Below are 25,686 nucleotides of genomic sequence, written 5' to 3'. Positions count from 1 at the left end.
ATCTCTCACACCTTACCCTTTCCTAACCAGTATCACAACAGTATGACTCCAAAGTACGGTTCAGTAAACAAACAAGGACTCTAAAGTCAGAACAGAAAGATACAGTTGGAAGATAGTTGATTGTGTTTTTATGACGTGTAGTAAACTACCCCCTCTTCTTCTTCTATGTTGTTGTTCTTGTGTGTGTGTGTATACATCTGCCTTAGAGTGGTTCTCCTCGTATCTCTATGAACGATACTTTTCTGTGGCGGTTTCTAAGTACAGGTCATCTTCCACGTCCCTGTCCTATGGTGTGCCACAAGGTTCTGTGCTGGGGCCCTTATTGTTTTTAATATATCTACTTCCTCTCCAGCATATCTTGAGCCCCTTTGAGGACATTTGCTACCACTGCTACGCAGACGACATCCAGCTATATATATCTTTTAAACCTGAAGATGTTTCTAAGCTGCAGATTCTGATTGTGTGCTTAGAAACCATCAAAGGTTGGATGGCTGACAACTTCCTCCAACTTAATGAAGAAAAGACTGAAGTCCTTCTATGTGCTCCAGACAGACATGTACCTAACATAATGAATGCTCTTGGTCCTCTTTCAACATTTGTGAAATCGTCTATCAGGAACCTAGGGGTAACCTTTGATTCTGCTCTTACCCTGGATGTCCACGTCAAATCTCTGGTTCGGTCCTGTTTCTATCATTTAAGAAACATTTCTAAATTGAGCCCCATAGTATCTCATACTGAACTGGAGATTGTTATTCATGCATTCATTTCATCACGATTGGACTACTGTAATTCACTGTTTACATGTCTAAACAAAAACTCCTTGGAGCGTCTGCAGATTGTCCAAAATGCTGCAGCAAGGCTTCTGACAAAAACATCGAAATACTCTCATGTAACACCATTGCTTATACAGCTGCACTGGCTCCCCATTGAATTCAGAGTCCACTTTAAGATTCTGGTTCTGACATTTAGGGCTCTTCAAGAACAAGCACCAGCGTACATCATTGAACTTTTACAGCCCTATGCCCCTAGTAGGTCCCTGAGGTCTTGTGATCAGGGCCTACTTGTTGTTCAGTATACAAGACTGAAAACCAGGGGTGATAGAGCTTTTGCTGCTGTGGCCGCCAGACTGTGGAATTCTCTTCCTCAGAACTTAAGATCTGCAGACTCAGTGATTACTTTTAAAAAACAGCTAAAAACACATCTTTTTAAAATTGCATTCTGTTAACTTTTGACTGTTTTTGTTTTATACTTTGTGAAGCACTTTGTGATCTTTTATCTAGAAATGTGCTATATAAATAAAATTTTACTTACTTACTTACATTAGTCATACTTACAAAAAACATTAAGCCTCTTCCCCCACCCTCAAAGACAGACAAAAAAAACCCCACTCCATCTCCCTATTCACAATTTCTTGAGATACACGGCGTCTTAAAGTCTGAAACAGTCAACAAAGCGCAGTTGTTATAACAATCCTGCAATGCAACACAATCCTGGTGGCATTTGTTTGTTTATTTGTTTGGGAAGACCTCAAATTCGACTTAACCATCCCCCTCCCCAAAGCGCAGTTGTTAAAACTCGCGCAATTTGCCGCTTCAGCTCGACTGTCTAAAGCAGTTTTTTTTATAGTGTTAGGATAAAAAGATAAATTCCAGCTTGTATAAAATTTGCACTGAAATATCACTTTATAGAAATATAAACCTGATTAAAACGCACACCCCCACTAAGGTTCTCAGTCTTCCAGGTCATCGTAGTCCTCCTTAGACTCGGAGGAGACAGAGCGTGCGCAGTGGGGACTCCATGGCCCGGAAGTGCCACTTTTTCGGATGAGTGAACGCGCGTGCATGAGTGTGCATGTGCGCGTCCTCGTACGTGCAAAAGGTTTTTGCACGTACCACTTTTCCACGACACCACACAGCCAGCCTGAATGCATTTTAGATGCATCCTGAAGCGAAATCAGTTTAGTTGCAAAACTCATTGACAAACCAATGGCCATTTTTTTCAATTTCCATTAGTCTAACTACAATACTGAAGATATAAACCTTTGTGGATCCTTGAGCTGTTAAATGAGCTTTGAAGTATTAAAATAATTTATATAGTGAGAAACTTGTTCTTAATCAAGCGGCCAATTTAGACATGACCTTTGCCAGTACTGAGTCAGGATGAGCTCACAACCAATCATCCGTAACTACAACGACAAGATCCAAACAAGACATTAAATTATGTTACTAAAAATTCTGGAATAATTTGTGGGTATTAAATGAAATCAACCACAAAGAAAAACATCCTTTTTCATTATTTATTTCTCCACATGACACTTTACAAACATCCGTTTGGATTTTGATTTTAAAAAAAAAAAAAAAAAAAAAAAAGTTTACGTCAACAGTGTAAGAAATTACTGACAGTTACGGAGATTACTCCAAAATCATCAAAGACTGTGCTCTGAGGATATTTGTGCGTTTCCACTTGCAGTTAATGCAACACATTTGAAGAAAAAAAAAAAAAAGGGGGAACAGGAAACAACCATTTCATACAACCAAGGATGTCACGACTCTGAAACAGACTGAAATCATGATACAAACATGTGCAGTAAGTCGTATCGTACCATTATACTCATGTAGAGCTGGAATGATGAAAGTTTTCCGGTAACCTAGAAATATATTAGAGACACTTAGTTTTGCTTTTGCTCATTTAAAAAAAAAAAAAATCTCAATCGGATTGTTTGGTGTAGTAAAAATATTTTTTTCTCTGTATTTTGTTAGAAATTTTCTTTTGAAAAACCTCGAGGCGTAAACCACCATTGCTGGTTTTCAGAGCACTGTGCCAACCCAAACAAACATCTGATGAAGCTGGTCCAGTAAATTGGTCTAAACGTAAAAATGCATTCAGGATTTATCCCCTTTGACATCCTCATTGGTCCCTTTAAACATCATTAATCAGATGCAGCAGCTGCAAATTATATATATATGTGTAAAAAAGACATCGATAGTAACAACCACTTCCTATTTCTTCCCTTTGCTCCTCGATTTGGCTCATCGATGCACAAACACTGATCATCTCTTAACCATTTCAAACAAGACAGGTTCTGGTTCTATATGTTAATAAAACAAGTAAACATTTGTGTGACTGGAGAAAGAAAAGTTCTGTGTTACAGCAGCATGTTATAAACTTTAACTCCGTATTAAATCTAGTATTTAAACCTACTTGCACCCCTCGGGGGCAGGAAATGAGAAATGTATAGATTTCAGAAAAGATACATTTTTGTTTCTCTGACAGTTTGTAGGACAAAGAAGCAGCACACTGAGTTATCGGCCCAGTACGGTGGCCAGCAGGGCCATTCGGATGTACATGCCATTCTCCGCCTGACGGAAATATGCCGCCCTCGGGTCTGTGTCCACCTCCACACTGAGAGAGAAATAACAAAGAGAAACAGATCATTAGTCCACTTAATCAACACAATAGCAAATAATGTAAGGTGGGTTAAAATAAAATTCAGTTCAAATTTAAGTTAGTTAAAAGAAATCGTACTGAAATTAGACATTGTACACAAAACGTTACATTTTTGCAGCCCATTTAAGGGCTCAAGCAACATTTAAACAACACAGCTGGAACTGATATTGTTGTCAGACATTTGACTGAGCGCGTCTCACCTGATTTCATTGACTCTGGGCAGCGGGTGCATCACCACCATCTTCTGTTTGGCTCCAGTCATGATGTGAGGAGTGAGGACGAACTGACCAAAACACTGAGAGAAACAACAGAGTCACAGTTACAGATCAAAAATACTCTAATCTTATTTTACTGCAAATACTCCGGGATCATCCATTCACATGAGACCTGAGCTGATTGGTTATGTCTGCACCTATGAATGCTTAGCTAAAGGGTTCCACTTCCATATTTCCCCGCACGCTTACATCTGTAGAGGGTGAGGGAACGCCTTCTTTCTCGCATATCTTCTTGTTTTCTTAAGACAATTCTATTTAATAGTTTTGCCTCTAGAAATATTTCATTTGGAAAGAACTTTGTGACGAATAACTGAACAAATCAGCTGCTTTCCACTAAAGATGAACTCCAAATGCAGACAAACTCCAGCTTCACCAGATGGAGTCAGTGGAGTTTGCAGTCCAGAATAGTGGATTAGGGAAAATGTCACCATGAGACCAACTGAACGATATCAAAAACGATTACCGGGCCAGCATGAGGCAGGAAGCACCAGGCCTAACTACAGATGCGCTGTGAGTATATGTAAGTATTTGTGTCACAAAATAAAACCCGTCAGTGAAATGAAACTTACGGCTTTGTACTCCTCCTCAGATGCAAACCTCTCCTTCTGGATCCTCGTCATGTAGAGGACGTCGGTGTCAGGCAGAGCCTCCTCGATGCTGTCAAACTCCTCCTGCAAACAAACATTTTTTTTAAATTAGCAGTTTTTAGTACATATTTGTGAAAACTCCTCTTTGCTGTGTAACCATGTTTAGTCCTCACCTGTTTGATGCCCTTTGAGGCCACGTAGCTGACGATCTCTGCTGGCATGTGGAGGTTTTTGGGAGCCACGTAACGCAGAGTGATGCGGTACTGGGTCAGCAGTTTGGCGAGGGAATGAACCGTTCGGCCATGTTTCAGATCTCCAACCATCGTTATCTGACAGACGCCACAGTTTTAACATGTTTTCATGTAAAGTTTTATTCTGGCTGAAGATTAAATTAAAAAGGAATCATGTCGCTCACCGTCATGCCGTTGACCGTTCCCAGCTCCTCTCTGATGGTGAAGACGTCCAACAGGGCCTGAGTGGGATGCTCCCCGACACCGTCGCCAGCATTGATCAGCGGCTTACGGCACTGACGGGACGCGCTCTGAGGAGAAGGAGGAGTCACGTGCATAAGATATTAAAAACTCATCTTCAAACTAAACAAGCATCAAAAGCATCAAAAAACACAACAGGGTGCTGCTGCAGTTACTTTTATGACCAATTAGTGTTTATTTTCTGTTATGTAAAGAAAACTTTTAATAAAAAAAAAGTATCCATCTAAAATCCACCTCTACAGCTCCAGGTGTTGGGTGACGCAGCACGAGGACGTCAGCGTAGCCACTCATGATCTGGACAGAGTCCGCCAGCGATTCTCCCTTCAGCGAGGAGGAAGTGGCCTCGCTGGAATGGACGACGGAGCCGCCCAAACGCTGCATGGCCGCTGCGAAGGAACTGCTGGTGCGAGTGCTGACCTCATAGAATATGGAGGCCATTACTTTACCCTGAACAGGAAGGCATGAGGAATGAGGGATTACTTTAAGGTACCTCATCATTCTATAACTTTGGTCATGTTTGATACGAACATCCACCATTGTAACAGCACATAACTGAAATTAGTGAATAGTGCAGTAACATGAGGCACATTTAGGAGATACCTTGAGTATTTCCAGGCTTCGTTCCTTCTGAACCATCAAACGCAACGTGTGAGCAACATTGAACAGGTGTGAGATCTGAAACAAACGAAAGACACAAAAATAAGCTTTTGTTCAGACCCGAGATCTTGTTTTAAACCTGTCAGCATTCCCAGAGTGTGTGTTAACTTCTTTGGCGTACCTGCTCCTTGCTGAACTGTCTGACAGACAAGATGTGCTGTCCCACCAGTGGGTGAAGCAGAGGAGACATCTGCAGGTGTGACACCTGACCAGGAGGCACCTGTCCTGACCCAGACTGTGGGGACAGCAGCCTGGACAGTGGGGGAGGATGGCTGTACCCGTCAACAGCAGCGGCTGGTGGGAGCATGACCATCTCTGTGGGGATAAGAGTCGCAGTGTATCAATGACTGGAACACAGCAAAGGTGTTTCACTGAGAATCAGCAGGAGAACATCAAACAACTTTAATTAACCTTGTCTTTATACGGCAATGAACAGTTTTGACATACTTGATTAATGGACATACCAGCTGAACATGTGAAATGATAAGATAACATCTGCTTCATTTTTTAACCCCCCTTTTTAACTTATTGATACCTTTTGCCTAAAGAAGGCTTTAAAAATCCCCTGTTAAGGCCAGGCAGGCTGATAATACACTGGTAGAAACTCTGATAGAAACATTGGGAGAAACCCTCGAGGTAAAACAAAAAACTGCTGTTCCAAAGCATTCTGGGAGCTGTAATACCTGGTGGCAGGCCGGGATCAGAGGCATGGTGGATGCGGGGCGGCAGCAGGTAGCGGCTTTCTCCACCAATGCGTCGTGGGCTCGCAGCTCGAGTCCGCACTCCATCGCGGGGTGGAGTTGGACGCCGACGCTCAGGAGTCTGATGGAGCAGAATTAAAGTACACGAAACACATGAAGTAATCCCCACATAGAGGAGTTCAAGAAACACTCAAAACAGTTCTAAGTACAGGCTTTAAATGTTTTTGTTTGTAATTAAACTCTGTTAGCTGTACGTTCACCAAATTCTGTGAACTTTTTAGATGTCATCTACGCTCATAAGAAAGAAGACCGGGGATATAAGCACCGGAAAAGAGCTTCCTCCAAACGGTGGCGTCTAAGACCTCTTTCTTAGGAATAAAGTGAGGAGCTGCTTTTCCTCCACATTTCAAAAGGAACAAGTTGATACCTGCTGTTTGCCTCCTACCAGACATTTCAGGCATGGAAGAAACACCAACTTTAATCACTGATCTGAACCTCTCGATTTTTCTTGCTGTGTCTTTTACAGCATTTTAAACTAATTACATCTAATAAGTTCTTTTATTCAATTTGTTGAATGAAATTCTATTGTTTTCTTTCAGTTACGTTTACTTAGCATCAACTAGCCGATATCTGCTGCTGTGTGCACGTTCTTCATGGCTATGGCTGCTAAAGAAGTGTGTTAGTGTTGGCAGATAACTTCACTCTCTTGTTAAATCTGGTCAATTTTGGCTCCAAAAATAATCACGGCGGTGGCCAAAACACCAATGTGATGTAATATTATTGTAGAGTCTTTATCTTACAACAGAAAGCATGAAAGGCAGCTGCATTATTACCGCATTCACTTTTATTACCATTGGAGTTTCTTTGACAGGTTCTGGAGGATGGGTGGAAGAAGTGGGCCAAGTCTTCACATCCTCACCGTAACCTGGAGGCACGAGCACCTGAAGGAGACAGGACACGTACTTTAGATCAACTACATTTATTCTCTTTGTTTTCTTGTTCAAAAGCAAAATGCACGAATGCTGACCTGGCCGTCGATGTAGGCCACCTCTCCTCGCAGGACCACGCGGCGGACTTTACCTTTCACCTTCATACCTTCGAAAGGAGTCCACTTAGACTTAGTGAACTGCATGGCTTGAGGAATAACCCACTCCTGCTCCAGGTCCACCTGAAAGACACGTAATTGATAAATAATTAGGAACATATTTCATCAGAGTACGGATAGGCTGCTAATTACTGCATAAAAATAATGTCTCCTTAAAATGAATTCCCTTTAATTGTGTTTGTCTGTGTACCTCCACGTAGGTGTTTTCCTGAACGGGCAGGTTGAAGATCCTGCGTGGATTGTCATAAAGACGTCTGGTAATATCATCCAGAGTCAGACGTCCATCACTGACGGCGGTGAGCAGCAGAGGCAGCATCGTTTCCAGACCGGGGTAACCAGGAGGAGGACGCTCACTGTTCTTCTCGTCTACAGAGTGAGGAGCTAGCAAAACAAAACACAAAAACCGTACAGTTCAGGAAGGTCGAAGACAAGTCGGTCTGCATGATTGGTGACAGAAAATGAATGCTCTCTGACCGTGGTCTGTAGCAAAGCAGTCGATAATGTCCAGATTTTCCCAGAGTGTCTCCATGTCCTCGCGTGTTCCCAGCATGGGTCGAACCTGCGCTCGACCGTCGCCGATCTGCGCCACATTATCCTCGCACAGGAAGAGGTGGTGAGGGGCGACCTCGCATGTGACCTGGATGCCCTTCTGCTTTGCAGCTCGGATTATCAGGATCTGAAAACCATTAAAAAGTATTAAAACTGTAGGAAAGAATCAAAAAAATTAAGATAAGATGCACTTTAACAGCCGAAGCAATCGATAATAAAACAGACTAATTAAAAGTAAAATACCTCAACAATCCACTAAAATAGTTTAAAATAAAGTAAAAGTTGCATAAAATTAACAACAATAAGAAACAGCTCTTTACCTCCTCTTTCTTGGCCACGTGGCAGATGTGGACTGGCCGCTGGTACAGCTGGGCCACCATGAGGATCGCCGCCACCGTCTGCTTCTCTGCGTGAGCCACGATGGGCATCTGCTTGGGCCATTTCTCAAAGTGCTTTAAACAGATCCACATGGTTAGGGCTGAAGCATCTCTAATGGCCTTCCAGCAACACTTAAAATCCAGCCATTGATTCAGCCTACCTCCATCCACAGGGAGACGTTGTCCATCTTGAGGGTGGAGTATGTGTCATTAAGGTACATCTTCAGACCGGCAGTCTGGCTGGCGATGGGCGGCAGGACAGCAGCGTTGTCCGTGGCAGCGCCCACATACAGGGCGTAGTCGCAGCGGCTGCCTGCTTTGGCTAACTGGTGACACAATATAACAGGAGTCAATGTCATATCGCTTCAAATTTTACTGAATACTGAAGTACTCATTTCTAATCTTGTCCATTCTGGTCACTGCCAACAAAAATCGTAACATTTCTGCATTAACAAACAGGATCAGCCAACAGATTAAAAAACTAATACAATTTAAAAACGTGGGTTTACCTTCTGCACCAGAGCCAGATTATTAGCATCAATGATGGCGGGGGAAGTGTTGGGCATCGCACACACCAGGGTCACTCCTCCTGCCAGAGCAGCTGCTGTGCCTGAGGAGAAGTCCTCCTTATGGGTGGCGCCAGGCTCCCGTAGGTGAACGTGGACATCGATCAGACCTGCGATTCAATCAAAAACCAAAATACTTCACCCGGTATCTTTGTACTAGTTTGTCTACATAGCTTGAGTTCAAATATTTAGAAAAAAAACTGAAAGAAAAAGAAAAAAAAAAAAAACCTGTCCATCTGAATTTTTTTTTTTTTTTTTTTTTTTTTAAATGAAAATCTGTACTATTAGTGCAAGTAATTAGTAAAGCTTTTAGTAGGATGAAGTATTTACTGTTTAAAGAACCTCAGTTTTTGAACAACTTTGCTTTAAAGACTCAAGAATTCCTGTTTCAGAAACAAACATCAAAGATGACATTAGTGTTGTTGTTGCCGTTTACGACCACTCACCGGGCAGACGGACGAGTGTCTGGGATGCCATGCTGTCAATATGAGTTTTCACTGGTGGAGTCCTTCCAATCTGACGAAGAGCCTGCAAACGAGTCACCCTTTATTAATCATGTTCCCATAGAAACATATCACACAAAAAATCCTAACAAAACATAAAACAAACAATTCCTCCCCCAAAAAACAGATCGCGTACCTGAACAAAGAGCTTGGTGCACTTGATATCGATGATGAGCGGGACAGAGTAGTCGATAGCCATACGCCTGGTCCTGTAGCCTTTGGTGACAAAGGAGGAGAGCCTTCGACCTCCGCTGTTCCTCATGGAGAGGTTAATGACAAGGTCGAAGTGGTTCTCCTCCAGGTAGTTCATGATGCTGCGCTGCTTCTCTTTGGTGGCACATTCATCGCTGTCGTACTCCTCAAACGGCCAATCGATTGCAGTCACCTGTACAAGGAGACAAAACAAACTTAAAGACAATATCTTAAAGAGTCTTAAAGTTTCTATCCTGATTTCATCCTGTCATAGATTAATACTTAAAATATAGTGTTATTAAAGTACTTAAGTGAATGCCACAATTATGAACAATGACATTTCTAAATAAATTTCTGCTGTTTTTCAAAAGCTCTAGCAAAATAAAACATTTTTTACAGTTACATTGTATCCATGGATAAGTGCTGCTCATCTGGAATCTTTGGTTTAATGTGCAATTCAAGAGGAATGATAAAGATGTAAAGGGTTACCAGGATTAAAGCATTTAAAAACAAATACACATAAACACAACCGTATTCATGAGTCACTCACAGATGTGCCACTGCAAAATAAATCGATTTTGATTTAAATAAAGTTTGTTACTCCAAAAAACGAAGCCTGTGTTAAAAGAATTACCTTGACTCCATGCTCTGTGTAGAAGTCAGCCGTGCCCATGCTGGCATACAGGTCATATCCCAAAGACTCCAGGGCCTGCACGGTGGGCAGCAGCTCACTCTTGTTCTACAAACACAAGTCAATGCAAATAGTTTGGATAAACAATAAAATCATAACATCAGTGCTGAAAGCTGGAAAAATCTATTTCGTTTACTATGCTTCACACAACCGGAACACTCTGCAGATGCTCCTTAAAATCAGATCACTTTTAAACTTCTTAAATCTATTGTGGTAGACAGACAGTTTCAATTTCAGCTCATCTTATCTGACATCGATGGCCTTTTCATACAGTTCCATTTGCTGTTTTTTTAACCCAGCATTCATATCTTTAGACTTCCCTGAACCACGGTCGCCCCTTAATATAGTTTTTATATTTTCGATATTCAGGCAAACAGATCATAATATTTCAACACGGCAGAAAAAAATGTGGTTCGATGATTTTTATTCCATTTGTGTTGCTGAGATGGTTTTGATCGAGTTTAACTACATCTGGTCTCGTGGTGATAATATTTACAGTTATCAGCTGTTGGTGGAATCATCAACAGCTGCTGCAAAAACAAATAATCAAGGTTTGTTGCTTTTCTCGTTAGAAGAGCACCTTCATGTAGCAGATGCATAAAATCTGTTGTTTATTCCCATGTGACTGATCAGCCACAAAAACATCTGCATCTTTAATGTGCCACTAAAATGCATCATTCGTACTACCAGCTGCATCACTTGTGAGCTGAACTCACTGTTCACATCTGGATCCCTATCTGTTGTGTTTTTGTCAGTTGAAACCTTTAAGTACCTTATAGCTGCCGATGGAGAGCAGGATGTTCTTCTTGGGGATCTTGAAGCCTGTGGAGAGCATGGCTTTGAGGTAAGCCTCGTACCGGTTCTCCCCAAAACAAGCTACTTCTCCAGTGCTGGTCATCTCCACCCCGAGCACCACATCAGCTCCGGCCAGCCGAGAGAAAGAAAACTGAGGGACCTGGAGGACATTTGGTTGAAAGCAATCCGTGATGCTCAGTCAGATGAGAAGACAAAAGTGATTTAACATGAAGGGAAATATTTATGATTGCTTTCAAACTACTTACCTTGACTCCCACAATCCCTTTCCCTTTCATCAGGCCCACTGGCTCCACGTCCTCCCCCATAATGTACTGGGTAGCCAGAGCCACCAAGTCCACTCCCAGCGTCTTGGACACAAAGGGGAAGGAGCGAGAAACTCGGACGTTGCACTCGATCACTTTGAGCTGGTCATCCTGAGAAAAAAAAAAAAAAAAAAAAACCAGCGATGAATGAATGCTCTGACCAGTGTTGATAAAAGACATAACTGTCCTTTGCATTATTGACACAGCTTAATTTTCATAACTTAATGAGGACTTTCAGGGTCTGTACTTTACAATGTAAACACCTTGAAGTAACGGACAAACAATGCCATCTGTGGTGGCTGTAAACGGGAAGAAACATACCTGTAGCTTGTTTTCCCAAATCTACAGCAAAAGCATCACATTTACTTTTATTTTTCATGGAGGTAACTTGTTAGTTTGCTTGCTCTGCATGAAGATGACATAACCCTTATATGAAAGACTGACACCAAGCTCAGCTTCTCTCAAAAACTAACACTGCATTAATCTTTGCTTTCCTGGTATCCTTGGTACTCGCTCTAACGCAGCGGTCCCCAACCCCCGGGCCTCGGACCAGTACGTGAGTCATTTGATACCGAGTTGATACGTTCCCCTGAGGGGTCTAGGCAGTGAGGGGGAAGTAACAAAAAGTGACCGGGTCAGAAAAAGGAGTCAAGGAGGCAAAAGGGTTAAATCAAAGAGTTTTATTAAAGTTCCCTTTCAAACTCAACTAAAAGAGACGGACAAGCTGCTATCACCATTTAAGAAAACAAACGAAACTCAGCCGTTGGTCAATAAAGTAAAACGTAAGCCAAAAAGAAAGAGCAGCTCACTAGCTGCAAACACCACAAACACACACACAGCTCACTAGCTGCAAACACCACAAACACACAGCTCACTAGCTACAAACACACAGCTCACTAGCTACAAACACACAGCTCACTAGCTGTAACCGCACTCTGGCCCAGAGCTCACCTTTCCCTGGGCTTAAATCTCCTTGATTACTGACGTGAGTCAGCTGTGTAAAAAGGAAAGGTGGCACCTCAGGCAGGAGAGGTGGTGGGACACGCCCACACAGGCACCTTCAGGAGGAGGCCCTGCAAGGGCCGTAACAGGCTCAGGTGTGAAATATATAGTTTTCAGGGTTTTTATCAGTTTTCAGCGTTATTTTGTTATCATTTTTATCGTTAACTCTGTTTTCCTGGGTCTTTTCACGTGTGTTATGAATAAATCTTTTTTTCGGTACCGGTACTAGTTTTATTTTGTTGTATTTACCTGCGACACCTTAAAGGCCGGTCCGTGAAAATATTGTTGGGCATAAACCGGTCCGTGGCGCAAAAAAGGTTGGAGACCGCTGTTCTAACGCATAGTTTTTTGGGTTTTTTTTTTTTTTTTTAAATGACCCCAGCAGCCTTTTAAAAGCTTCAGGAGTACAACAATGAGGTCACCTGAAAAAAAAAAATCCATGTAGCACTTGTATATTTCTGTTACACCAGAAAATAACCCCCAAACATTTATATGTTTTTATTAAGTACACGCACTATTTTCACTCTCACATTTTACTCTGTACTGGAAGACTTGTTCATTTTCAAGATTCATTCATCCATTTTCTTCCACTTTATCCGGAGCCGGGTCACGGGGGTAGCAGCCCAAGCAGAGAAGCCCAGACCTCTCTCTCCCCAGCCACCTCCTCCAGCTTATCCGGGGGAACACCAAGGCGTTCCCAGGCCAGCCGAGAGATATAATCTCCCCAGCGTGTCCTGGGTCTGCCCGGAAAACCTCGCCCAGGAGGTATCCAGGGGGCATCCTTGTCAGTTGCCTGAACCACCTCAACTGGCTCCTTTTGATGTGGAGGAGCAGCAGCTCTTCAAGATTCTCTCAAATAATTTTTCACCATATAAACTAAGGTTTTTTTTATTTAGGCGTCATAGTTCTGAAGAGAGATATGTGTTTTTTTTAATAGGTGGACATTTTTGACAGCAGGTTGGGGATTAAAAAGGTTGATCATGCTTGGCTAATTTGAGCAACTGTGCCGACTTTATAAAACTATACGTTTTTATACCACAACTCCCCGTTCAGCCTTAAATGCCAGAAGAAGAAGAAGACTAGTCTCCCTAAATCTGACTCTGTTTATTACCTGAATCTGGAAAATACTGTAAGAAAGCTACATAAAGTATCAGCATTGAGTAACAATTTAAATTCACGTCCTCAGTAACAGCATTTAACAGTATTTCCATGTACTTCTTACCTTTGCAATTAACTGCAGGTTAAATGGCCCGGTGACTTGCAGCTCCTGACCGATGGCGTGAACGATCTGCATGATCCTCTCTATGGTTTTCTGATTGAGGTCCTGAGGCGGTGTCACCAAGGTGGCGTCACCAGAGTGAACTCCAGCGTTCTCCACGTGTTCAGAAATCGCAATGCCCATCACTACACCGTCACATGCGACAGCGTCCACGTCTATCTCCTGCGAAATTTATAAACAGTACAGCCTCAACTCAACTTGATAATAATCAATAATTCTGCTGTAATTATCGGGTCTTTAACTACCTTAGCCTCCTGAATGAATTTAGAGATGACCACAGGGTGTTCCTTGGACACTGCTACAGCGTTACTCAGGTATTTCTCGAGGTCGCTGTCACTGTAGGCGACGTTCATGGCCGCTCCGCTCAGAACATACGAGGGGCGAACGAGGCAGGGATAACCGACCGTCTCGCAAAACTTCACAGCAGACTAGAGCAAAGAAGAAACGTAAACGTCATCGAACGCTGGCTTTGCAACTATTTTTCTTAGTGTTATATGTACGATAGTAAATAACAGTAAATATAATTTACTAGCATATTAAGGCAACATTTGAGGGCTAAACATCTTTAACTTTACAGACCGAGACATCGGTGACATAAAACGAGCTCATCGTCAGTCTGCTGTACCTCAGTGTCTGAGAGCTCCTTCCACTGCGGCTGGCTGATGCCGATGGTGTCCAGCATTCGGGAGAACTTGAACCGGTTCTCAGCGCTGTCGATGAACTCGGGCGAAGTCCCCAAGATGTGGCACTGCTGGCGGTGCAACGACATGGCAATGTTGTTGGGAAGCTGGCCTCCCATAGACAGGATCACTCCCTCTGGGTTTTCCCTTTCATAGATGTCCATCACCACCTGAAAGATGCATAGAAATACACATCTCTAACCACGAAACACTGCAGATTAATACGTGTACAAGGAAATTAATAACAGTGTTAGAAAGTTTGAGGGGATGACTTGCAACAAAGAGCCCAGAGGCTACTTTCACCCAAAATGTGAGACTTGAATCAAGTCACATTCACCACAATCACACTTTCCCGTATCAGCTAAAACTTACCTCAAAGGAGATCTCATCGAAGTAGAGGCGGTCACACATGTCGTAGTCTGTGCTGACTGTCTCAGGGTTGTAGTTCACCATGATGGTCTTATAGCCCATCTGCAAATGGTTTGATGCTTATTTCGTAACATTTGGATTACTGGCTCTGGGGTGTAATAATACGTGTAATAATCAACACAATAAATGACAAAAAAAAAGATCTAAATTTGTATGTTTTTTCATAAATAAGTAAATTAATCCTCTCAAGCTAAAAAAAAAAAAAAAAAAAAGTTTAGTAAAGGAAATAAAGAGATGAACTGAACATGGAGGCGGTTCTTCCTGCTCCCTGGATTCAATTTCAGTGAGGTAAAAGACTAACTCAGTCATAAAGAGAGCATCCGGTATTAAAGTCTCACGTAGGCCTTACCTTCCTGAGCTCGGTGATGCACCCAACAGCGCACCAATCAAACTCCACGCTGCTGCCGATGCGGTACACGCCCGAGCCGATCACCATGACGTGCTGATCGTTGAAGCTCAGGTCGTCCTCTGTGCCGTGGTAGGTCAGGTACAGGTAGTTTGTGTAAGCCGGCCATTCAGCCGCCACTGTGTCAATCTGCTTCACCACTGGCAGGATGGACCAATCGTGACGCAGCTTTCTGACAGCCAGCTCTGTGCTGTTAGAGGGAAACGTGGATTTAGTGATAGAGGACAAACCAAGGAAGTTTGGATTCTTTAATAGCACTTTATCTAAAATAACATTTCATGCTGATAATACCCTAATCACAGAGAAAGTTACCATTAAGTTAAAATAAGACAGTGATTATTTCCTTTCCTACCCACCTCTGTACAGCCAGTGCTATCTGCTTGTCTGAGAAGCCCAGCTGCTTGGCCTTAAGCATCACCTCTGGAGGCATGGAGCTCTCGTCCTGGACGGAAGGAAATTAATCCAGCATCTTAATCCATTTTGAACAGCTCTTAGTTTTTTCATGTTATGTCTTATCGGCCTTACCTGATTGTAGGTCTCCAGCAGCAGCTCGTGGTCGGCGATGTTCTTCATCTTGTGCAGGAACCAGCGGTCGATTTTGGTCAGCTCATACAGCTTTTCCACAGTGTAGCCAGCTTTGAATGCTGCCGCCAGCACAAAGATACGCTTATCTGTGGGAGTCTGCAACTCCTGGTAAGCAGAGGGAGCACAACATACTAACTGTGAAGTGATGTGCTTATTTGCCAGCCATGAGCATCAGCTCAGACATTTGGGCTTATTTTCTCAAAATAAATAAATAAATAAAAATAAATCAGCCACACACATAGTAGCAGAACATGATTAACAGCATGCAATGAAGCATTCCTCAAAAAACCCAGAAGCAGGAAGCTCTACAGTAGTAGACAGCTCAGGGGAGATCTGGCACCATCTACTAGTCCCGTTAAGACAGAACAATACAGTTTTGACCTTTTAAAACGTCCTTATCACAATCATTTATAGGGTCACCATCCTAATAGAGGTGTAGTAAAACAGATCAACATGCTTTAATGTGCTGCACCATCACTCATCCTTAAAAGCCGATGGCATTGCATAGCAAAAGCACTAATGTTGTGTTCTGACCAAATATGAAGCAAATCATTGCATGGTTGGCTGAAAATGGTTAAAAATCTTTCAACTTGGGATAAAGTATTTGCTGACACTGCAGTGAACAGGTCGAGCAGGCAAGGCATTTTTTAACCAGTACAACCATTTAACCTGGACTTCAGCTATGGGAGGTTACCTTTTCAGAGACAGGCTTGATGGTGTGGTCAAAGCCAACACAGTTCTCATCCACCATCCTCAGAGCTTTCTGGAAGGCCTCCTCAAAGCTACGACCAATAGCCATCACCTCCCCTGTCGAGGAAAAGGTTCAAGCACTGAGCATAATATCCATAATAAGCACCTGACTTACTGGCTTCTCTGCCCGCACTGGTAAAGGTTAACTTTATAATCAAACTCTGTGAAATAAAGCAGTAGAGCAAGACTTTAATGCCCTCATGGAGAAATCTGCTGTGATAGCAGTGCAGAAAAAATAAATAAATAAGAATAAAAAAACATAGTAGGTGCAAAAAATGACCATCTGAATTTATTGTTAGCTTTACTGAGACCAAACTAAGTACTAAATCTACTACCTATTTACAATTTGTTACAACATATTTTTGTTCCAAGCTCGCTTTTGCCTCTTACCAACACTCTTCATGGAGCTGCCTATCTTGGTGGAAACCCTGAGGAACTTGCTGAGATCCCAGCGAGGCACCTTCACCACACAGTAATCCAAACTCGGCTCAAAGTTTGCCGTCGTCGAGTTTGTCACTGAGTTTCTGGACAAAAATACAGACGCAGTGCAAATATTTTTCATGGGCGAATCACTTAATTTAAAGGTGCTTTACAGTTAAGACATTTATGCCAAAAAATAAAAAAAACTACAATGCTTATGCTGCCACTGCTCAAAGCAGTTTTGTCAAAACAATAACTTCAAATTAACCAAACTGCCAGCTGTGCAGGTGATGAATATCATCTTGTCACCAACATTTCCAAATTTCTTTGCTGATGAAAAATTGTGAACACGTTTATACTAAAAAAAATGATTGAATTTCAATGATCAGATGTCTTTAAGTGTAATGATTGACTAGCTACATGTTTCCTGGGTCTGTGTGACACTGTGGGGGTGACTATTCAGGGTAAGCACAACAGGTCCACATGCAGTGAAGGCAGCGAGTCTGTGCTGCCTTACTTTACAGGCATCTATGCATCACAATTGCTTTTTGGTCGTTTAATATACAAAAATTGATTTTAAGCTTGAATACTTTAAACCCCACTTTTAAAAAATGTTCAGTTTGGCAGAATACTGGAACGTCTTTGTTGGATGTCATCATTCTTTAAAAGCAGCGATGCCCCTGTTAGATCATTATCCGCCATTCTTAAACTGAGAGACGTACTTGAGCTGTGGCAGCGGGATCCCCAGACCAAGTTTAGCTGCTACGTAGGCCAAAGGATAACCAGTCGCTTTACTGGCCAGAGCAGAGCTCCGTGACAGGCGGGCATTCACCTCAATGATGTAGTACTGCAACACATTATACATAGAAGATACAATTCAATCACAGACATTACGGGAATTAGACCAGGAACAGGAATACCAGCTCCCCATGCACACAAGACCTGTTTAAAGGCCTGTTCTGATACATAAAGCCTATTCATACAAATCTATTCCTGGTTTGTATGAAATGAACTTGGTCACATTGATACCTAAAACAATTTTCTTTTAAAACTTATTGAATTAGAATTTACATAGCAAAGACTTTTTACAACTTTGTTTTGGAGCCAAAACAGTAAATGTAAGCCGTTGACATACCTGGCTGTTACATTATATGCAGATCCAGCTGCACACGCTGTACATCCTATAGCCATATAAACTGTATATACTTAAAGTCATGTTACCACCCATGCTTATTTCAATATACCTACACTTTCTGTACTATTCATTACAGCATGTCACTGGCTTTAAAATAAGGAACTGCAAAACAGATCCACTTTATAGGTGAACACAGTCCTATTTGTGCTTTTCATCACCCAGGTCTTCACATATATGCTTACCTGTTCAGATTCGGGGTTAAGAGCGTACTGGATGTTACACTCTCCCACGATGCCGAGATGTCTGATGACTTTAATGGCCGTGTTTCTCAGCATGTTGTACTCGCGGTCATTAAGCGTCTGACTGGGAGCCACTACAATGGATTCCCCAGTGTGGATACCCAGTGGGTCGATATTCTCCATATTACACACCTAAACAAGAGGAAACAACAGTCACTTTAAATCGCCCTCAGTTTTTTTTTAGTGAGTATAAACTGTTTGTTCTCTGGTCTCCTTTTACTCACAGTCACACAGTTGTCAAAGGCGTCCCGGACCACCTCGTACTCAATCTCCTTCCAGCCTTTCAGGGATTTGTCCACCAGTACCTGAGAGGTGTGAGCGAATGCTGCCGTTACCAGAGAGGTCAGCTCCCCTCTGTTGTTGGCAAAACCGGAGCCGAGGCCTCCGAGAGCGAACGCTGAACGAACCAAGACGGGGTAGCCAAGACGCTCAGCAGCCGCCACCGCCTACAGCAGAGTTAATCAGATAAATTTAGACTTCACTGGGGCAAAAAACAATCCAGAAGCTATTAATTTATAAGCAAACACGTCTCCTCACCTGTTCCACTGACAGAGCTGCTTCACTGGGAGCTACATGCTCATTGATCTCTTCCATTTTCTCCACAAAGATTTTCCTGTCTTCGGTCATCTCAATGGAGGAAACAGGAGTTCCCAGAACCTGCACTTTATACTTCTCCAGAACGCCCAGCTTGGTCAGCTCTACACCGCAGTTCAGAGCAGTCTGACCTCCAAAAGTCAGCAGGACGCCGTCTGGGCGCTCATTTTTTATCACCTGTAACAACAAGATATAATGACACGAAGCACTCACAACACATGAAAATGAGACAAACAGCTCTGTGGATTTCACACTGGGAATTTCATCCCATCCAAGACAGTTGGAAGTCTGCAACTGAACTAAAAGCAGTTTAAGTGATCTTTTATTTTTTACTGTTTTAGCCTTTTAGCCTCTTTGTTTCCACTCTATACTGCCGTATGATGGATGCAGGTAGAAAGCTGAGCAGGGATTTTTATATCTTTGAGCCAGCACATTTTTACAGAAATGTATTATGAACACTGAAATTTAAAAATAAATAAAAATAATAACATAAACTACATTAAATAAACCTGGGCAAAGAAGGTAAAAATCTGAGGGAATATTTGTCCTCAAACTTGTTTCTTTTCATTATCATTATTAATCCGCACTCTTATTTTTCCTCTCTTACTAATTAATTACTGGCTGTTGTCACTAAATTGCATCTATATAAAAACCAGAGTGGAGCAACGAGCTCTCTTTAGTCCACCAGCACCACCCTTTATCTTACATGATGAGTTCCATGGAGCCGCGGATTTAAGGGCTGTAACACAAAGCTCATGTTTTGCCTTTGCTTTTAAATGCTTGTGCTGCATTCAAGTGTTCAACCAAACAAAGTGATGGACCACGTAAAAGTGTATCTTATCCACAGTAAAGAAATAAAAATAAAGGTTGTCCTAGAACCCACTGTCCCAATTCCTACAATACAGACACAAAAGAAGACTGAACTACCTTCAACAGTCACCAAAGCTACAAACACACCTGTACAGAACTGCTCTGTGTTCTTTGGTGGGCTGTGATTATGTGAGACCCCTCAGTCTTTTAGACAAACACAATCTGGGGTCAATACTGACTGATCCGAAAAAACAAACAAACAAAAAACAGTTGACCTACAAATTTCACTGTGTCCACAGTTTCTCTTCTTTCATCAGTCACAGAGTTGCAACAGAGAGAATCCATACCTGAGTGACGTACTCTGCTGTAATCGGCAGAAAGTAGACTTTGTCAGCCAGATCTTTGGAGGTCTGGACAGTGGCAATGTTGGGATTGATCAACACAGTCTGGATATTCTCTTCCTTCAGAGCCTTAATAGCCTGGAAAACAGAGCAGAGTAACATCAGGAGGCACAGAAAAAAGTCCACTGCGTTCAAGTGTTCTTCTTTAAATCCTGAATTAACCCTCCGCTTTACACACAGCCCAAAATAAGACCAAAAAGCTCCTGTTTCACAGACCTGCGAGCCGGAGTAATCAAACTCTCCAGCTTGGCCGATGGACAGTCCACCTGAGCCTAGGATGAGGACTTTTTTGGATCTGACATGCCCTTCAGCCTTTGGGGAACCAGTGAAAGTGAGGTGGTCCATCAGACGCTGCTTCACTGGAAAAACATCACACAAATTGCTATTAATTAGTCATTACACAAGCCAGATTTACAAGGGTTTCTCTTCTTCACAGGCATAGTTACATTACTACTATTAAATACCAATTACTACTGAAAACTACAAAGTACATACAAAAGTAATTTAGAAATAAATTAATATGCACAACAACATTTAAGATGATGAAAAATGAAAGTTAAATTGAAATACCAGATTTTCCAGTGTTGCCCTCTTTATGGTCTTTCACCGTTTCAATGAAGACATCAAACAGGCCGACCAGATCTGTAGGACCAGCCATGTGCTCTGGGTGGAACTGAACACTGGATGAAAGGGACCACAAATGATTTAATTGGGTTTTTTCCAGCCAGTACAGAGGCAGTTAAGCCACCAGACCCAGTCACTTCTAGAGTGAATCACCACTGGACTCCATCTTTCACAGACTGTTACCTGAACAGAGGCTTTGTGTTGTGTACGATGCCCTCGTTGGTGTGGTCGTTAGCATTTGTGAAGAGCACGTCCCAGTCTTTGGGCAAAGTGTCAGGGTCGACAGCGAAGCCGTGATTCTGACTGGTGATGAAGCAGCGCTCTGTCCCATTATGGATGCACGGTTGGTTGTGTCCACGGTTACCATACCTGAGAAACAAGAGAAAATAACACACTAATTAAAAGATTGATAAAAGACATTTCCCACGGTTAACAAAATCTATAATTATACATTTAGCTTAACCAGGGTGCCCTCTAATGAGGCATTATTATAGCAGAAGCTTTAATTAACTTGGCCTTTAGATTGTTCATCCAGGTACAGACAAAGCACATTTTAGGACGACTTGTTTGACACTTGTAGTCTTTCAGAAAGAATCTCCACAAACAACCTGTAATCTGTCTGATGGGATGCCAGCCAGATTCCAGCAGGACACATGCTGCCCACTCCGACCTTCAGACTCAGCCTGATAAAGCTGCCATCGGCAAAGTCTCCCATAATAGATATGGCTACAGAATTTGGCAGACGTGTTTATTCAGCCTTTTTCATAACAACGACGCTCAATCCAACCCTCTAGTGATCATAAGGGAGACGCCAGACTGCTGAGAACAGCAAAAATCTGCATTTCACAAAGAAAGTGTGAGAGCGTGAAAACCTGTGTATCTAGAGAGAGTAGAGGGTGCCCTCAGTCACCCGAGGGCTCAGCAAAAGACAGACGTCAGTGAACGCATCACTACAGATTCACTCAACTTTTTACAGCTCAACCTTTAGCCAGCCTGAACGCACCTTTTAATGTGTGTTGCGTAATCTTAGAAACAGTTTGAAGGCAATATTAATACTTGCTTGAGTCATGCAATGACTGGAATGTCAGCGACAGGAACACAATGATCCTGCCAAGAAGGCTTGCAAAATATAAAGACGTCCTATTTCACAACTTTAAGACAAGTCCACATCTACACTAGAACATACAGGGAGTTCTTCATTCACATGTGCTCACCCTTTCCACCAAAGGTCATGAAATTCAGCTTCTGACCAGTTGTTCTCACAACAGTGCAGCTGTGGGGCCGGAGTAAAAAGATGGAGCAAAGGTAACTTAAACAAATTTAAATAAAATGTTTTCACACCATCCACCTTCACAAAAATTTCACTCTGGATCTTTTTTTGTTGTTGCTCATGAAGGATATTTTTTTCTTGTGCTTTTAAATCACTTGCTGTTTAGTTCAGCTCCAGCTAACAACACCAGAGCAAGCACTGGCTAACAAGCCTGCGGAAGGGTTTCGAATTTATTACAAAGAGAAAGAGGTGTGTTAAATTGAAGAAATTAGTAATCGTGTTATGTTTACAGTACTGAAAATAATTGAATACATTTTTTCTTATAATGGAGCACCATTACTTTTTGATAGTAAACGTTGGTAAAAGTTTAAAATCACTTAAGAATCAAAGTTTAACAATTCATCTTTCAGGTTACGGAGGTGTTGAGTTTGAGGTACTCACTTCATCTTGTAGGTCTTGGCTCCAATGACCAGAGAGAGCAGCTGGTGTCCGAGACAGATGCCAAAAACTGGCTTTGGTTGGTCCACAGAGATCACCTTCCTCACGTTGTTGATGGTGGCCTGACAGAGCTGGGGATCCCCGGGACCATTACTGACGAACAAACCATCAAAATCTGGAAAAAGATGAGAAACAATCATTTATGTAACCACTGATAAAAGTGGTACGAGTTCCCCTGAAGAAAAATCCCCGACATAGCGCGTGTTCCTGACCGGCGGTGTCCAGCGGGTGGTCCCAGGGTACGACAGTAACACGGGCTCCTCTCTGAGCCAGGCAGCGGATCTGGTTGTACTTGATGCCACAGTCCACCACTGTGATACGAAAGCTGCCGCTATGATTGAACACTTTTGGCTCCTGGAGACAACCAAACAGAGAAACATCTAAATATCTGACAGGCACAAAACAAGCAGCAAGCTACCTGCTAAACAATATGTTTTGAGACAACTACAGACAAAAGCTTTTTATTTAGTTCAAAACCTCTTACTTGAGCTGAAGTGTGAGCGCTAAACTTTTCCTAAGTTTTAGAGCTTTAAAAAAAACCTTCACAAAATTAGATCCACAGATCAAATCTCCAAGTTTCTAGTTTATCAGTAACATAAATAACGCCCTCCATTAGCACTCGAGAGCTGGCAGAGCTTCGACGGGACTGTAACAAAACTCCTGGTGGGTTACCTTCATGGAGACCTCTCGGACCAGGTTCCTCTTGTCGGGATTATCGAAGGGAATACTTTCCTCAGGAGTCCCGTCCACTATCAGCTTCCCCAACATGGTCCCCTTCTCTCTGATCTTTTTGGTCAAGCAGCGGGTGTCAACACCTGAAGAAAATGGAAACAGTTTGTAGCATTAAATTGAAAAGCTTGCATCTGATTATTTTATGCATTAATATATATTACAGATGCTGAGCAGTTTTCCAATTAAATTATGCCCATTTTTATTCTGGGTTTCTGACCTTGTAATCCAGGAATGCCTTGCTCTTTGAGCCACTGGTCCAGTGACTTGGCTGAACTCCAGTGACTGGGACTTTCAGACAGTTCTCCAATAATCAAAGCAGCAGCGTGGATCTTGTATGACTCAAACCACTGAACAAGACAACAACAGATAAGACAGTGTGTTTTATCAGAGTTAAGACTTCTTTCATTCAGATAAAACTGTCCCACAGAAGAAAAGAAGAAAAATCCTAACTCGCTTTTCCACTTTAAATATGTTAACAAGTTTTCAAATTAATTTTCACCTGGAGTTTAAATAACCTCTTACCTTGCTCAGCCCGAACTCTCCCTCTTCATCCATTGGCACACCATAGTTGCCAACCAGAGGGTAAGTGAGGGTCAGCAGCTGGCAGCGGTAGGATGGATCAGTAAGAGCCTCGGGGTATCCCACCATCCCCGTCTGAAACACTAAACACACAAAACATTCTTGAGTACATCATATCAACTACAAGTTCTTAAATCTGCCAGACAGTTAATAATAATTAGGTTTTTTCTTTAGAGTCAGAGAATATTAGCAAACTGAGTTCTTCTTTTCTTTTCAATGCACACTGATGCACTTTCAATAACAATGAAACTCTTATGGTTTAGGACTTGGATGACTTTTTATCTCATAATTATGATTCTCTCATATTTAGTACAATTATATCTTTGTATCTCAAGTGTTGTATCTCATGAGACGATATCCAATTTTTTTCTTGTAGTTCATAATAAACAGTCTCATTATTAAGACATCCCATATTAACTGATATTAAAATTATTTTCAGTCGTTGCTGTTGGAAAATACAGATAAATGTGGAGTCTCTTGTAGTCTGAGTGATCACTCAGACTAGAAAGTGCATTAATTACCAGTATTTCCCATTTGATTAACATGAACTCATGCGGCATCTTTAACTGTCTACATATGATGACTGTTTATTGAGAACGAAATGTGTTTTTCGATCTCTATAGTCGATTATTTTATTGTGTTCTACCTACTTGTGTTTCTGTAATAAACGTTTGAAGGGATTATAACACCTGGCTAGAATACAGTCGCATTCCACCCGGGTATACGTCCTCCATCCAGCATACGCTTAAATTTTTATTTATCATTTTAACGTTGCGTGACTCATCTCTGCAGTCACGCATACTGAATGTCAAAATCTGACCTGATCCAAAATCACTATTATCTTATCTTTAATTCGGCATGCTTATTACGACACAGCAAGCAGTTTCCTAGTCACATCTGTCTGCCAAAATACACACAGGTGGGCGCTGAAGGTAGAGGTGGGCTATACGCGCATGGCTGTGATGGCGTCACTAAATTCCACTCTTTTTCAATGGAGTTTGGCACTGGGGGGGAAACGTTAGGAGGATTTGGCGCTTTACAACTCTGAACCATGAGCGTCTTGGCACAAAGGGGCAAACCACATCACACATCCAGATTACACAATGTACCAAAGCAAATGTTTAACCCATGCTGAGTTATATTATACACAGGTGGATTATGCACAATAATAAACTGAGAGTCTGAGGTGAATTAAAACAGTATAAAACACGTACCAACTTCTCCGGATACCGACATGCTTGCACCAAATTGGCGGCCTTTGAACGTCGTCCCGTCCTCCAGAATCAGGGTTGCCATATTTGCCATTTTTTGTAGTGATTACAGCTGAAGCTAACTGCAGATACCGATAACTGAAGGATTTGTGACGAGTCCCAGTTTCCACGTGAACGTTCTGCCGCGCGGAAGCAAGAGATGTAGATGAGACTGAGTCACAAAATACTTCAAAAAACACCAATAAACATTAGATCTGGTGGCCAAAAACAAACCTTTGAATGTTGAAACGAATCCAATTTCAATCCGGGAGAAGCAAAACAAAGGAAATATGTTTAGGTTGACAGTTTAGAGTTTGTTCGGACGGGACGATGAGACCAATGTGTTCCACACGCGCCGCCAGCAGCGTGGAAGTCGGGCAGCAGGCCGCGACGGTAAGTTTGACGAACTGAGGCTTCACGTTTCCGCTAGGGATTTTCAACATAAAATACAAGCGTTACAACGAGATTCGGAAATATTTTATGGTTCAAAAACAGATGTCATGAGTCCAGCTGAAGCCAGATGTGTCTACAGAAAAACGTTTTTTATCATATTTGGTGTTAAAATAAATAAATAAAAAATGTACAAATAGACTTTTACATAGGAATATAAAAGCAAATTTTAGCTAAATAGCTAAATGTCAGGTTAGGAAAATTACATTAAAATAACGTCTTGATGCATTCTCA

The 25,686-nt window shown here is 42.0% G+C and overlaps 1 protein-coding gene across 1 annotated transcript; it reads right to left on the bottom strand.

Annotated features, from left to right (window-relative positions):
* Window positions 1-2,282: 2,282 nt before the first annotated feature.
* cad (carbamoyl-phosphate synthetase 2, aspartate transcarbamylase, and dihydroorotase) lies at window positions 2,283-25,394 on the bottom strand. The gene is made up of 45 exons (XM_084953176.1): window positions 25,237-25,394; window positions 24,967-25,142; window positions 23,696-23,835; window positions 23,391-23,520; window positions 23,114-23,256; window positions 22,654-22,795; window positions 22,385-22,556; window positions 20,857-21,042; window positions 20,620-20,729; window positions 20,266-20,408; window positions 19,996-20,127; window positions 18,782-19,015; window positions 18,469-18,690; window positions 18,188-18,376; window positions 17,533-17,657; window positions 16,781-16,914; window positions 16,335-16,447; window positions 15,581-15,745; window positions 15,412-15,497; window positions 14,999-15,245; window positions 14,593-14,691; window positions 14,166-14,390; window positions 13,786-13,968; window positions 13,484-13,702; window positions 11,203-11,370; window positions 10,914-11,096; window positions 10,085-10,189; window positions 9,395-9,643; window positions 9,202-9,283; window positions 8,699-8,865; window positions 8,351-8,515; window positions 8,133-8,264; window positions 7,738-7,939; window positions 7,454-7,644; window positions 7,186-7,326; window positions 7,010-7,099; window positions 6,141-6,279; window positions 5,579-5,772; window positions 5,401-5,475; window positions 5,035-5,247; window positions 4,725-4,850; window positions 4,483-4,638; window positions 4,292-4,393; window positions 3,648-3,742; window positions 2,283-3,402 (listed from the first exon to the last, which is right to left on the bottom strand). Exons 2-45 carry the CDS (start codon window positions 25,055-25,057, stop codon window positions 3,303-3,305), a joined length of 6,705 nt encoding a protein of 2,234 aa, XP_084809302.1. The 5' UTR covers window positions 25,058-25,142; window positions 25,237-25,394; the 3' UTR covers window positions 2,283-3,302.
* Between the last annotated feature and the right edge of the window lie 292 nt (window positions 25,395-25,686).

The sequence above is a fragment of the Perissodus microlepis genome, chromosome 15, assembly GCF_051167445.1.
Source record: "Perissodus microlepis isolate ML-2025 ecotype Zambia chromosome 15, ASM5116744v1, whole genome shotgun sequence".
Taxonomy (NCBI): domain Eukaryota; kingdom Metazoa; phylum Chordata; class Actinopteri; order Cichliformes; family Cichlidae; genus Perissodus; species Perissodus microlepis.
The sequence above is the reverse complement of the archived record's forward strand: the minus strand, read 5'-3'. Positions and strand labels throughout refer to the sequence as shown.